The sequence below is a fragment of the Xiphophorus maculatus genome, chromosome 9 (assembly GCF_002775205.1).
Source record: "Xiphophorus maculatus strain JP 163 A chromosome 9, X_maculatus-5.0-male, whole genome shotgun sequence".
In the NCBI taxonomy this organism is placed as follows: domain Eukaryota; kingdom Metazoa; phylum Chordata; class Actinopteri; order Cyprinodontiformes; family Poeciliidae; genus Xiphophorus; species Xiphophorus maculatus.
The window spans coordinates 15,520,067-15,534,489 of record NC_036451.1 but is presented as its reverse complement, the minus strand read 5'-3'; the positions used below and the strand labels follow the sequence as shown (position 1 = coordinate 15,534,489).

Genomic DNA, 14,423 nt, shown 5'->3' with positions numbered 1-14,423 from the left:
GTTGCAATAAGTAGTTGTCTTCTTCGAGTCTGCGCCGCAAACAAAGAAGACAAAAGCAATTTTCTGAAGCCGATTAAGTCTGACCAGGTAGCGCTGTAAAGATATGAACAAGAAATATATTCTTGTTTTTTTTTTGCAGGAGCATAATCTCACTCTGAAAATTGTGCAAAACATCCAATACATTTATTTAGTTGTGTAGAAACAATTAACTAATTATTGGCACCCCTGCTCTTATTACATTGTACAACCACTTTTCAATTCAATTCAGTTAAAATAAATTCTTAATTTATCCGAAATGGAAATTAAATAACTAAATACACCATCTTTTGGGGGCCTTTGGAAGAACAAAATAGCCACTGCATCGCAGATTCTCCACCATACATGCAGATCACAACTATTTCTAGTTGCGTTAAGTCTATTTGTATTGTTTAAATTATGATGGTTTTTGCGGCCTCCTATTCTCTCCACCAGTCATTTAATAGCTACATTATTGAATGAACTTTCTGAAAACGGGGCATGTCCCACTGCAGAACTGGATCCACTATATTGTAATGCGCGAAAAGTAGTAAAAGACTTTGCAAGCAATTCGACCTGGAATGGTTAGTAAAACTTGTAGGCCTCGGTTTCATTTCGAGTAAAACTTCGGCTGCATTCACTTAACATTTGTTTACTTCAGGTAAAGGAGAAATAACTATGAAATAAATGCAAATTAGAGAGCTAATTCTAGTAATAAGCGCGTTTCGGGTTATTACTATATTCTGACGTGCGGAGACCCTTTATTCTGCGGCGGTAGCAGAAATTTCTCATCTGAAAAAAAGGAAAAGAGGGGGAGGAGTTCAGCCATATATGGACTTCTATGATGGCAGTTATTTTTGACGTGGACTCAACGTTCAGGGTTTTAATTGGCTGGAGAGTGTTTACAGGATGACCTATCAGTGGTCTGTTCTGCGTCTGAGACGGCATTTAAAGCAGTCTTACAAGCAAATACGTTTTCTGTTGAGCATATTTAATGACTGCTTGTAACTGTGGTAATTTGAAGTTTGCAAACTGAGACATCTAAAATAAATCCCTGTCTCTTTCTCTCTTACAGACTTGAAATGTGAAGACCAGGACCTGCCTCTTGCAACCAAACAAAATTATTTCAGAGCATCTGTCTTCATTACATGAACAAGTTAGACCAAATAAAATTTGCCATGTTCTCATTTTCCCCTCTGTTCTGTGCTTACCTTTATGTCAGGGGTCTCAAACTCCAGTCCTCGAGGGCCGCAGTCCTGCAGTTTTTAGATGTGCCACAGGTACAAAACACTGGAATGAAATGACTTAATGACCTCCTTGTGTAGATCAGTTTTCCAGAGCCTTAATGACCTAATTATTCTGTTCAGGTGTGGTGCAGCAGAGGCACATCTAAAGGTTGCAGGACTGCGGCCCTCGAGGACTGGAGTTTGAGTTCAAATGACCTGAAACGGAAATTTAGGAAAGCAGTGAAGCGCCCCCAGCAAGTTGTGCTTCTTTGCATTTTTATTTGCTTTTAATACAGAGCATATGCATATGTAATCTTACAAGAAAAGTTATTACAGGCATTCACAAACACATACATACTCCATCCACATGTGAGAACACCTTGCCATTTTGTTATTTAGAAATTAAAAAGGAACCACCTTAAAAACACTCAGTCACATGAGTTTGGTGAAATTTCAATAAATAGGTCAGCAAAAATAATGAGTCAGAGTCCAACAGCACTCCATTTTGTGATTAAGCAACGTCTTGTGCAAAGACGTGGAGACAAAGGAAATGTTTCAGTCTGTATACAGACTCCAATCCCGGGCCAAAACTTGAGATAAAGTAGCTGGAAAACCTCTAATTTTGTCAGTTCAGCTGCACTAAAATTGAAGTACAGGGCATTTTGTTGCCACATTATTTCCAAAAAAAGAATGAAAAGTTTCACCATACAGAAGTCTCTCACATGTGTAAAGTATAAGGCCAAGAAGCTCCACCTAGCGGATGGCGGACAATATGTACAACAAAGATAAAAAGTAGTGTGCAAAAAACAAAAGTACAGATGGTTGATCAGCTTTCTATGAAGGTTTCCAAAAATACTCAGGGTGGGAAGCTTTAAAGCCTGTAACACATAATTTTTAACTCTCAATGAGAGCTTACTTGTTTTCTTATTTAAAACATGATCCAACTTATACATCAGGGCAGAAGGAGAATATAACAAAGTCATTTAATTTGTTTGTGCTCTTTCAGGTAAACTGGGGGACATTGAGAATGGAAATGTAAAAATGTAGTAGATCAATAAAATTAAGGCCCATTTGTGCCACATAGGAAAATTACATTTAAACAGAAATATGATTAAATAAAAGACAACTGGTCCAAAATGCAAACTACTAAACATTTTTTGTCTTTGTTTTGATGAGGCCTCAAAACATTTTCTCTTGTATTTGCTACCAGTTTATAGATGTAACAACTCTTATGGGGATTTTCATATAGAAGATATTGTTGATCACATTGTAAAAATGCTGATTGTATTGTTCTAATCTGACTACAATGTGCAACAAAAAAAACAAAAACAACAACAAAACCAGAAAGCTGTTGAGTTGTGCTTTCGCTAATAATCTGAGGGATGAATCCAAACTTTAGACAGGACAGTTTTACCAGCAATCCATCACATTAGTAAATAAAGAACATACACTGCATGTCCTTTTGTTATGTCCACATTCTTGGTGAACACAGATTCAACAAAGCCCTTTAAGTTGGAAAACAAAACCACAGGACAGTCAATCAAGCCGTTAACCAGTCATGTTTGACAGAAAGGATCAGTACAGACAAACAGAACTGGGCCTGTGTGCTGAAGACGACTAGTGGAGGCCTATGGTATTTCAGAACTAAACATCAGTAGTCTTAAGTTGGACGTCCATCTCAAATGATCCCACCTGCAGTCCGTTTTGCATCAGAAACAGTTTCTCAGCTAATGTGACTCTGCAGTTCTTACATCTGCTGGAGATCATCTCTTTTAGCTTTTATTATGAACTCTATCAGTTACCAGCAGTCCACGAGACATAATATGCAGCCCAGTGATGAAGGTCAGATGTCTCTCGTCACTTCTTGTGGACACATTTCTGAGGCTGGAGGTCAATGACGGAATTGTGTGTGTGGGCGTGTTTGTGTATGCACACACACACATTATATGCTTAAAGTGGCACGCTTCAGTTCTCTTCTCCGATTCCTACCTTCACCCCAGCTGTCTGCACTACTGTCTTTACTCCATCAGTCCTTTCTCAGATACAGTCCTGTCCAGCAGGCTAACTGAGGAAATGTTGCACAAACACAGTCATTAATATGCCTTCACATTTAAGTACATATATCAGCACAGAAACAGAATTGAGCCAACATTTGTAACCCTCCTCAAATCATGACCTAAACTTCATAATCTTACTAATCCGGGATATAAGTTAGCAGTGAGGAGGTTTAGGTTATATAATGTGTGGGTAGATTTTGCTGGTCCAGCGTGATCCAGGAGGCGGTCAGTTGGTCTCGTAGGAGGAGAGCAGTGCTGCGTCCACAGGCTCCATGCAGGAGGGGCAAGTGAAGGATCTCATCAGCCAGTCGTCTATACAGTCCATGTGGTAGATGTGCATGCAGGGCAGGAACCGGATGGGGTCTCCATAAACAAAGTCCATCATGCAGATGACACACCTGTGGAGGTGAACACAGAATCTCGGTAACAGCCTGTATGCTTACTAAACTGAGTTTGTCTTGACAAACCCATTACTGCAACAGAATGGTTTCTAGGGTTGCACAATATTAGAAAATCTTGCGACGGTGATATTATTGGTAAATATTGTGAAGGACTCCTAAAACATGTTAGCCAACAATCCAGATCCACACAGTCTTTTCAACATGATTTTATTGCTAACTCTGATTTTGCAATAACGATATAATGGGAAAACCACCAGGTGCAGCCAAACCAATCATATTTGACATGAAATATTTGTCAAAGATGATTTATCATAAAAAATATTTTTTTTAAATAAAAAATTAAACAACTTTCATACAGATCAGCTTTTAGTCTTTTCATCTCCATCTCCTCTAAAGCTCATAGATGGTGCAGTTATACTCTCAGAGCACAAGGAAGAGGTGAGCAGTAATTAAATGACGGTCGTTAGCCGATTCTTAATTGGATTTTGGTCTAGACTTTGACTGAACCACTGAACCAAAACAATACTCATTCTGGGTGTGTTTAAGGTTGTTATCCTGCTGGAAGATGAACCTCCTTCCAAGCCTTTTTTAGCCTCTAACTGTCTTATTCCAGGATTGATCTGTATACAGTTCCACCATATTCCACACACACCCCATGAGGTCTTTCAGCATATATATATAAAATGTATGGACATATGTGAACTCACCTCCATTATAAGCAGACGTTTAATGTTTTACATAAGTACAACAACATCATTTGGAGCGAGTAATAGTGTAAACTGAAAGGATTTGCATGCTTGAACATGATTCTTGGTTAAACTAAGTCACATTTCTCAGCAGAGTCTTGCCCACTGGGGAAGGCTGTATCAGTTTGTTTTCCTTTCATTTTAACTGCATGCGTCTGCCCTCTTCCCACTCACCATTAGCAGCCCGGGTCTGGCAGGCTGACAGTTTCTAAATGTTGCGTGCTTGGTTCAAAAGCCTACAGCATCTCAAACTAGCTTCTCTGTCCCTGCTGAAGAGAAGCATCCCCACCAGGTGATGCTGCCACCACCACCGTGTGTCACTACAACAATAGTTTAACCAAAGTGATGTGCAGTGCCATTACATTTTGGTAACCTGAATATTACCCCGATCAGCGTTAGGTTTGTACTCACTCTCTGATCTTCTTTTCAGAGCCATCGCGTCCTGGGTCGTACACACCCTTCGGGAGGTGCTGGATGAGTCCGATGCGTTGAGCGATGCGGACCTGCTCCTCTTCAGTCAGCTGAGTGGCCAGACGGGCCTGGCTGGGTGTTGGGTGGTAGATAGGCACGTGGATCTGCTCCTGCAGACAGAGACTCTCATTAAAATATATCCAACAACTATCTAACAGTCTTGATAAATGTGGGCAGTGAAGGGAAAGACTTGTAGTAAATTAAGTTGCTTTTGCATTTTTACAGTCAATTTTCAGAGACAGACCCAGTCAAAGTAGCCCATAATCCCTCCACCTCATCCTGTACGCACACTTTAGAAGCCACAATCTTTTTCTGCTTGGCTCACATCCCCCACCACTGGCCAAGACTGGCTAAACTGGCAGTGAGCCTCCAAAACTAAACTTTATCACCGGAGGTTAGACTAACTTGACAATAAATTTGGTTTACTAATATCTACTCACTTTATGAAACTCACAATGGCAACAAAGATAAAGTAACAGACAGCGGCCATGCGTAAGATGAAGCATAAAAATGGTGTATAATTGGGTAATATACAATACCAAAATCACAGTAATATCTCTACAAATCAAACATGTTTAAAGGCACTGATGTGTGAAATTTCTCAATATCTAGAGTGAACTTACAAACGAGTGAAAATACTCAGTTGAATGTTTAAGTGTCATAACCCAACACAAAGCCTTTGTTGTAAGCGTGACCGTTACCGTCCTGTAATGACTCGTGAAATATTTTCAGTCACTGCTGTCAGCAGACAGACCTTCCAGTCATAATGTGAGGCTGTAGGTGGAAATCAGTCAGAAGGTGGTAGTGTTTCCCTAGAGCTTGCTTGAACAAGCGGTGGCCACTCTGCCCTCATTTGGCTTACTGTCACACTGCAATAGTCTTAATCTTTAAAGACTTTCTAATCAGTTCACACAAAAGTATTCGCACCCCTTAGCATTTTCCACATTTTGTCAGCTTAAAACCACAGACTGATTTCATTGACACTTCATTTGATAGATCAACAAAGACAAGAAAGCTTACACATTTTCAAAATAGTCACAAACACTAATATCCATTGTGTCAACAAATTCCCCCACCAGAGATTGAAATCTGCAGATTTTCAAGAATTACCAGAGAACTCTTCACCGTTTCCTTTCTTAGAAAGCCAGCCTGTTCAGATGGGCGGCCATGTTTTGGTAGGCTTGCTATACTCTTTGCAGAAGATTGAACAGCGACCTATGTGATGTTCTAAGCTTTAGATATTGTTTTATTATCCAACTTTGCTTTAAACTTCTCCACAGATTTTTCTTCAAGCAGTTTGCTGTGCTTCTTAGTCTTCATGATGCCGTTTGTTCGCTAATCTCCACAGAACTGCTGCAGTTATACTGGGGTTCATTTATGTTCAGGTGGAATCCATTTAGGTGACTTCAGGGGGAAACTGGTGCCATTTTATTTAGGAATATTAAAGGAAAGACTCCAAATTATGCTGTATTGCTCGGATGAAAATATATATATATATTTTTTTCCTTCCACTTTACAATAATGTATTAAAAAATGCATCAACAACGTGGTTGTAATGTTTACATGCTACAGAAATTAAAGTGATAAATGTGCCATAGCACAGTGTTCTCTGCTAGAAACCGATTATCCGCATTTTTGAACACAGTGTCTTAATTCTTGTTTTCCATTCACTGAACTGACTTTGTGGTCTGGACCGATTCCTTTCCCCCTCCGTCTTCACACACAATCAAACGCTCAGCTGTTATTTATGGTGCCTGTTTTGCTTCCTCTTCTTACACTTGAATGAATTGACGGTTTACTTCTTCTTTTTCAGGTTACAGAACCAACACATAATGCCAATGCAAGGCCCCAACATCCAATCACAGATCAATAATCCCAATTTAATGTAGTGTTTGTAGCTATTTTGAGCAAATTGAGCATTTATTTATAGTAGAAGCTCTTTTAGAGGGGAATAGTTTTTTTGGAGTCAGCTGTTAAAACATGCCAGCTACTAGTTGAGCTTCTAGCAGCAGAGCATCTAAAACTACAAGTCAGCAGATTTTTTAAAATTGGCTGAGCTTGTCTACTGCTCCCCCAGCTTCTTTAGTTTACATTGAAGAAAAAAAGGCTGACAGTATGACCAGGATAAAAGCTACAAACAAGGCCTCACAGTGGGCAGCAGCAGCTGTGCTTGGGTGCTCAACTATGCAATGGTCAGCAGTTTAATTGTCACATATCTGTCCCACTTACTGCCTTGCACGTCAGCTGTACTGACGGCTGCTAATTGAGTGATGTCAGGGTAACCAAAGAGGAGTTAGAAAGGTAGAGGGAGGTGAAGGATGGAGCTGAAGAGCAGATTTTGATCTCGTCTGCTAAACATGCTGTAGGCTTTTGAACCAAGCACACAACATTTAGAAACTGTCAGCCTGCCAGACCCGGGCTGCTAATGGTGAGTGGGAAGAGGGCAGACGCATGCAGTTAAAATGAAAGGAAAACAAACTGATACAGCCTTCCCCAGTGGGCAAGACTCTGCTGAGAAATGTGACTTAGTTTAACCAAGAATCATGTTCAAGCATGCAAATCCTTCCAGTTTACACTATTACTCGCTCCAAATGATGTTGTTGTACTTATGTAAAACATTAAACGTCTGCTTATAATGGAGGTGAGTTCACATATGTCCATACATTTTATAGATATATGCTAAAAGACCTCAAGGGGCGAGATCTAAAAGACCTCATGGGGTGAGGTTTTTCTCAATTATTGAATTGAAAATTTTTTTTTAAATCTTTTTCAATTTTCTAAAACAATTGCAAAAAATAAAATCCATTTGCTGAAATACTATATTTTCTTGCAACCTCATAATTTATATCAGTGAGCACTTAAGGAATGAAACAACTGAAGCATAAAGTTGTTGCAAACTCTGACATCCACAATTTTAGTTTGGCCACTTCAGAGTCTGATTGTTTGAACAAGACACCTGCACTGCAGACATCTGCACACAATACAAGGAAAGCACTCAAATCAGATGCAAAGCCCACAGACGTTACCGTCACAGGAAATATTTGTCAACATGGTAACAGGACAGACAATACCAGTACAGTACATGGGTATGACATCACATAATCTATTTAGGAAGCTTGGTCAAAGATACACACTCTGTATACACGATGTTGTACTAAATGATGCAAACCTTAACTTGGGCATAAAATACGGACAATTATTTGAGAGGATATGAAGTAAATATGAAGAAAGAATTTATTTTTGTTATAAAATTTTTCACAAGCTAAAACTGGCAGAACAGTTCAGGTTAATGTGCATGAATAAAAGGCTACAAATGTCTGCATGAGGGCTGTAAATGTCAGATGAAGGGCAATGGATAGATGTGGGAGAGCAAAATAATGCAACACAGGCCTCGTCTGGAACATCAATCCTGAATGATGACAGAAAATGTGTCACTGACCTGCAGCACAATGTCCTTGCCATCCACGAAGAGTTTTTCTAACCTTATTTGGAAAATAGTAATGTAAATAGGGGGATGGTGATGAAAGCGGTGCCTCTTTTAAACAAATCAGAACATTAAAGAAAATTTTATCTAATCTGTCACTTCAGCATGAATATCAGAGACTCAACATATCTGAGACATGGTCAAACCACAGTTAACACACTACAGCCAAAACACTGAATTAGAATCAAAATGCTCTTAATTTCACTAAGAGGAGCAACTGGACTGTAGCAGTGTAGCCAGGCAGTCTCAACAGTCTTAACACACAGATCTGTCTTTATTGATTTATGACTTGAGATTCTATGCATATTTGTAATCATTCAGCAAAAATACAACTTCTGGCTTTTCCTTGGAAAATCTTCTTCCTCTGAAGTCTATTTCACAAAACTATTCTATTGTAAAACCACCAAGACCAGCCAGTCCTGAGCTTCCTCTGGTCACTCAAAAGTGAAGCTGTAAGTTTTGAAGGAACAAGCTGGGAGTTTGGCACCACAGGGGCACTGATGTCAGCACAATTCTTAAATCTGCGTCTGAAGTCCTGTACACTTCTTTTTAGAGCAATGGCATACAAAGTTAGTGACATAACCATGTTGCAGGTCAAGCACATAATTCAAATGTAAATTATATACATTACACCTTATTGTCTGAACATATTTCTAGTCTTGTTTAAATTCTGTGACAGGCTAGTCACACAAATAATGCCTCATCATTAGGCAGCCTGCCCTCGTTTGACAGCACACACACGCATGAGCTGCAGTCTGTTGCTTACATAATGGCTCGCTGCTACCCCTAATTACAAGAGATAAAGATAGTTACAAAGACTTGAGTCCCAGACGACGAGCCTAAGTCAAGTCTAAATTATTTGTTTTTGTGATTGTGGTGTGACTTGGGTCAGACTCTGAAACTTAGTTCACCATCCCTGGATGTAGCATCATTTTAAGGTCCATTTGTCTAGGTGTGGGGTGTAATTTTGTCGGAAGGTTTATTTCTTTGATGTGCGATTACATTTTATTTTAGAATTGTAATTCAGATTAGCTAACTGCATAATTTCAGTGAGCCAAGACAAAAAGACTGCATCATAACCCTTGCCACTCTAAATGAGTTTCATTTTTATTTTCTGAAAATCTGAATTTGTTTTAGGAAACAGGTGAACTAATTTATGTTTTTTTAGCACATACATTAAAAAGCTTAATTTACATAGAACATAATCCTCATTTCTCCAATCCACCATAGCTTGCTAGACGTTGCTGGTCTACACATTGCTCCATCACACCAGTATTGCTTCTGACATAAAATCAAACCAACTACAGTTTCTTCTTTTGATGAGTAAACTAGGACATTTGTGCCTAAGAGCTAGACATCCCTAGATGTGATGGGTTGAATGTTAAAAATGTTATCAAATTCTGGGTAAACCTTAAAACCCTACATTTACAGAGATAATGTTTGGTTTTCCAAATGCATTTTTGGCAAAATGTCCAAAGACTGAAAGCTTTCTAATTTGATTATCTCCCAAAGAGGACGGGCGTCTTTGCACCTGATATCTCAGAAACTCTATCGCAAACACAAAAGCAATCTACACAATTAAATAACACAGTTATAGAATCATACCAAAAAAAATGTAAAGCTTAGGCAAGCTACGTTTTGATTTTCAGAATCAATTATTGTAAGATATCGGACAAAAAGATTCACTGAATGTCTTGAGGCAGAATCAAGAGCACAATGAGGAGCTGCCTAAATATAATAACTTCAATTAGAAAACAAGAAAAATACTTGATTCTTTACTACAAAAAAACTCTTCTTAAATATACTGAGCTGAACTTTAGGCACAGAGAAACATGTGTGCAAGTTTTTCATGGTTCAGACTGTGAAGGTGCTGAGTCACCATTAAAAAGTTGGCAGATTTGACAGAGTTGAAATCGGAGCTTTTCTGATCTTAACTCAGAAAACCTCTTATGAAATTTTGTCAGTTCAACCAGACCAAACTATAAACAGACTTCTTCAAAAGAACATAAATACTGTATAAGAGGGCTGTTATAGAAGCTGCACAACTCATGTGTTTATTATGTCATCCCTCTTCTGACCACAGCTGACAGACCTAATTGCACAGTGGGAGGGATATGCAATAAAGGGTATAATAAAGGGTGGGTGATAAAAACAAAACAGAGCCTCTCCTAATGGGGAAAGTCATCTACATTGCTTTGACAGACATGAAACAAAAAGCTGAAGTCAATACTTCTGACCTGAAACGTTTCACTCATTGACTACATGATGTGTGTTCAGTAATTTCGTGTTGAAACAAAATATATTTAACTACATAGTCAAGTCACACTTTTTTCCTATTACCTAAAATGCAAATCCCAAAGAATGGGTCAAATAAAGGAATGTAATGAAATTATAACAATAGCAACTTTCTGTACTTGGTAATTATTCAGTAATACTGAGGGTTGTTCAATAACACATTAAAAGGAGGAGAGAGAAAAACCCAGTAAATCCAGTCTGCACTTACTTGATGGTAATAGGGGAGTAAAATTTACCTCAGTTTAAAAATAGTCCAATTAGAAATCTTACAGTCAATTTTTCTTCTGTTGATTAAACTATTAAAATGTGTGTAAATAAACACCACAGAATTCACCTGGGTATTTTGGAAATCCAGACATTGTAAAATACTGAGCAAAAACTGCAGGAAAGAACAAAAACAGATTATAGACTGTGGCATAATCCAGTGTTTAACAAACCTGATCCTCAAACCGCCCTGTCCTGCATGGACCAGAAACATCTAAACATGTAGGAATGTTGTAGGAAAATGGTCTTTAAAGTGTATCAAATGCAAGATCATACACACATCTAAACTCAAATTAGAGAGACCAATTAACCCAACAGTAATGAGATTGGATTATGGAAAGAACCCAGAGGACCCGGAGAGAACATGCAAACTTTAGGAAGACACCAGGCTGGGATTTGAATCCAAAACCTTCTTGCTGTAGGGTAACAGTGCTATTTACTACTCCACTGTGCTGCTAAATGACATCATGATTCTTTTCTCTTTTTTTTTTTTACTTTATTAAAAAGATCATAAAAAATTAGTTAGGTGGTGAACAATGATCATGAGTCAATTTACTTAAACCTGGCTGAACAGAGTTAACTAGTTCTTGTTATGTATGAACTGGTAAACAACCACCCAGGATAATCTTAGACGCTATCTGTAAGCTTTATCAAAAAGGAAGATGTAGAAGTCACCTCAGAGATGAGATGGTGTTGAAGTACAAATTCGGATAAGCTTACAAAAACGACAAAAAAAAACAACAAAACCTGACAGCAGAACATGTTGGAAAGCGATATGATTATGATTGTTCAGATGTGGAGAATGTCTGAAAACCCCAGACTCTTCAGAGAGTAACCAAAATGGTTGACCAATAAGCCAACAAAAACTTAAGTAAAGCTCCCCTACTTGGTAGGAAATGTCTGGTAGCAGACAGCTGCTTTTCATACATTTCAACATTTTTTATTTGTTCTTTTATCTTAAACATCTGAAACACTCTTTCAAATGATCTATAATACAACAAGTTTATGTTGTACCGACATTGTCTCCCATACTTTAAAAATGTGTATTCTAAACCCAATGATAAGGTCTGGGTTGACTGAGTAAGTCATATAGCTACATCCCAAAATGGACAGAGATAACAACATGAACAACAACAAACATATTTGCAGTGACAACATGCTCTGATATGTTGTCACTACAGATGACAACATATAAGGCTACAGAAATGAGGTCACCAGGCAAACAAAGTTGGTGCCTGAAGGTTGTCAGTCAAATGAAGAGTTGAGTAACTTCAGTCAACATTTTATAAAACTAAAATATTACAAGTTCAGAACTGTCCATGTTAAGATAATAAAAATGAAAGCACGCATTTATTTTATGATTCTTCACTTAAACCAGATGTCTGTGGTGGTATGGCTTGTTTCATTTTAAAAAATGACTTTTGCATATGAATGCAAAGGGAATTATTGCTTCATTAAAACTACGCCCAGAGGAAGGACCTGGGGATAAGAGGATTAGTTTCAATGCTGTGAAGGGACGGGGTCAGTGGGTTGGATTTCCTCCTGTAGGGTGATGTTAGATCTGTAAACAGCTGATACAGCTCCACATGATGTTTGTTTAAATAAAGACAGCCATCAGCTGCTTTACAGACAGGTATGTTCACAGTGACAGATCTCTAAGATGGTCCAAAACTGAAAAACATTATTATATATTATTTGAAGTTCAGCACTTAACATACTTAGGTTTGTTATAAACTTACCTGATAAGGGGGCGGTGGCTCCTGATCCAGGTCAGCACCGTCTCCATAACTGGCTCGATCCGACTGGGATTCATGTAGCAAAGATATATCATCCGAGGTCGGAGATTTCAAACAGTTTCCCATCTCCTTCCACTTCTGTCAAACTGGACCCCCACCCCTGTCTGTGTCGGTGTATTTTACGGCTCACTTTAACAGAGAAGCGTCAACGGGGCGTTTTTCCCATTCACAGCTGAGAAATATCCTCTCCCAGACGATGGGAGGGCTGCCTGTTCAACAACAAAACATCCTTCAGCTAGCAGCTAGCCGCACAAAAAGCTAGCCAGCTAACACCAGCTTCGACTCCGAACGAGAATGTTTATACGCAAGATACAGGAAATAAAAAGCTTTGACAATATTTTATATCTACTAAGCCAACCAAGAGAAGAAAATATTCCAGTCTCTTGTTGTAAGTGACAGAGGAAGGTGCATTTTCCCTGCCTGAAAGCTGTCCGCTTGAGAGGGACTTTCCAATTTGAGAGCAGCTGCTGAATAACGACAAAGGTGGTGATGTAGCAACGCCAAACACCGCCCCTTTAAAAAACTAACCAATAGGCGACGACTTACGCTCACGATGATCTTGGCAACAACCAATCAGATTTGTGGTCACATTGGCTTACGTCGAAAACATAAACATAGACCTTTAATCTGTAAATGAGTCGTTTTTCTGGAATACACTGTTTATTATTATGAATTGGAAGAAATTACGGACTTTAAACCCGTATTTTAAATAAATAAGGAGACTTAATTCTAAATTTTGTACAATATTTACCTTTGTGACAAAAACCTCAACGTTTAAGGATGAATATTATACCTTTTGTCGAATTGAGACAGAGATCGTAATATGTTTATTTTTTAAATTTCCCTCTCTTATCTGCGTTTAAGGGTGTCATGGCGAAATTTCTCATTGAAAAGCCAAACACACTATGAAAATCAGAGCTACGTGTTATAGTTGAGTTTAGATGTAGAGATGGAATTTTCTGCTTCATAATTAATATAATGCTCTTGTTGGAGAAATTTCAAAAATCAGTGCAGTGAGGGTTGAAGGTGGTTGACATTTTTAAAAATAAATTCTCTGGTGGCAGTTGTTGGTACATTTAAAAATAATTGTATCTAAAACATGTTTTCTGTTGTAAACTTTACGTTTTTACCATCATCAGAATATCTACAAACCTCTTATTACTAATTGTCAACTTTCTGTTTCCCTGGGGTATTAGTATGATTAAACACAGAAGCCATTGGCTGCAAAGCTGGATGAGGAACCAATTTTGGCTGGATTCACAGTGAAAACAGTGATAAAGAGGCATTTCCCAAGCTCACTATTAGAAGACTGCATCTAGGACAAAAGAGTGGTATTTTGGGGTCATCAAGCCTTCCTACATATTAGACAAGAATGAGTCATAGCAAAAAAACAAACTGTTTCTATCATCACACATATAAATGTGAGGGCTATGTTCAATACATGATGAGAAGTTAACTGAAAGTCAACAGCAGACATGTTGTTAAAACCTTTTTCCCCAATACTGCATTAACAAGCGTAAGTAAAAGGTTGGATTTTGCTCAAATTCAAAGTTGAGATTATGATATTGCAGTAAGAATATAAATTAAGCAAGAGCATCAACATATTTGTCGGCTTCTTAGACAAATAAGAAGCAGACAACAAAGACGCAAGCTGTGCCTCTTTGTTCT

General features: G+C 38.3%; 1 protein-coding gene across 1 annotated transcript; it reads right to left on the bottom strand.

Moving 5' to 3' along the window:
- Nucleotides 1-1,495: 1,495 nt before the first annotated feature.
- Nucleotides 1,496-13,225, bottom strand: rnf11 (ring finger protein 11). The gene is made up of 3 exons (XM_023339632.1): nt 12,699-13,225; nt 4,857-5,026; nt 1,496-3,696 (listed from the first exon to the last, which is right to left on the bottom strand). Exons 1-3 carry the CDS (start codon nt 12,819-12,821, stop codon nt 3,525-3,527), a joined length of 465 nt encoding a protein of 154 aa, XP_023195400.1. The 5' UTR covers nt 12,822-13,225; the 3' UTR covers nt 1,496-3,524.
- Nucleotides 13,226-14,423: the final 1,198 nt, after the last annotated feature.

What these genes read in the sequence shown, in the direction of transcription:
- rnf11 (XM_023339632.1), bottom strand. Translation starts at nt 12,821, where the DNA reads ATGGGAAACTGTTTGAAATCTCCGACCTCGGATGATATATCTTTGCTA. An exon ending in AGCCACCGCCCCCTTATCAG is followed by an intron (nt 5,027 to 12,698) that starts GTAAGTTTATAA and finishes CTCTGTCTGCAG; the next exon opens with GAGCAGATCCACGTGCCTAT. An exon ending in TCTGAAAAGAAGATCAGAGA is followed by an intron (nt 3,697 to 4,856) that starts GTGAGTACAAAC and finishes TCACCTCCACAG; the next exon opens with GTGTGTCATCTGCATGATGG.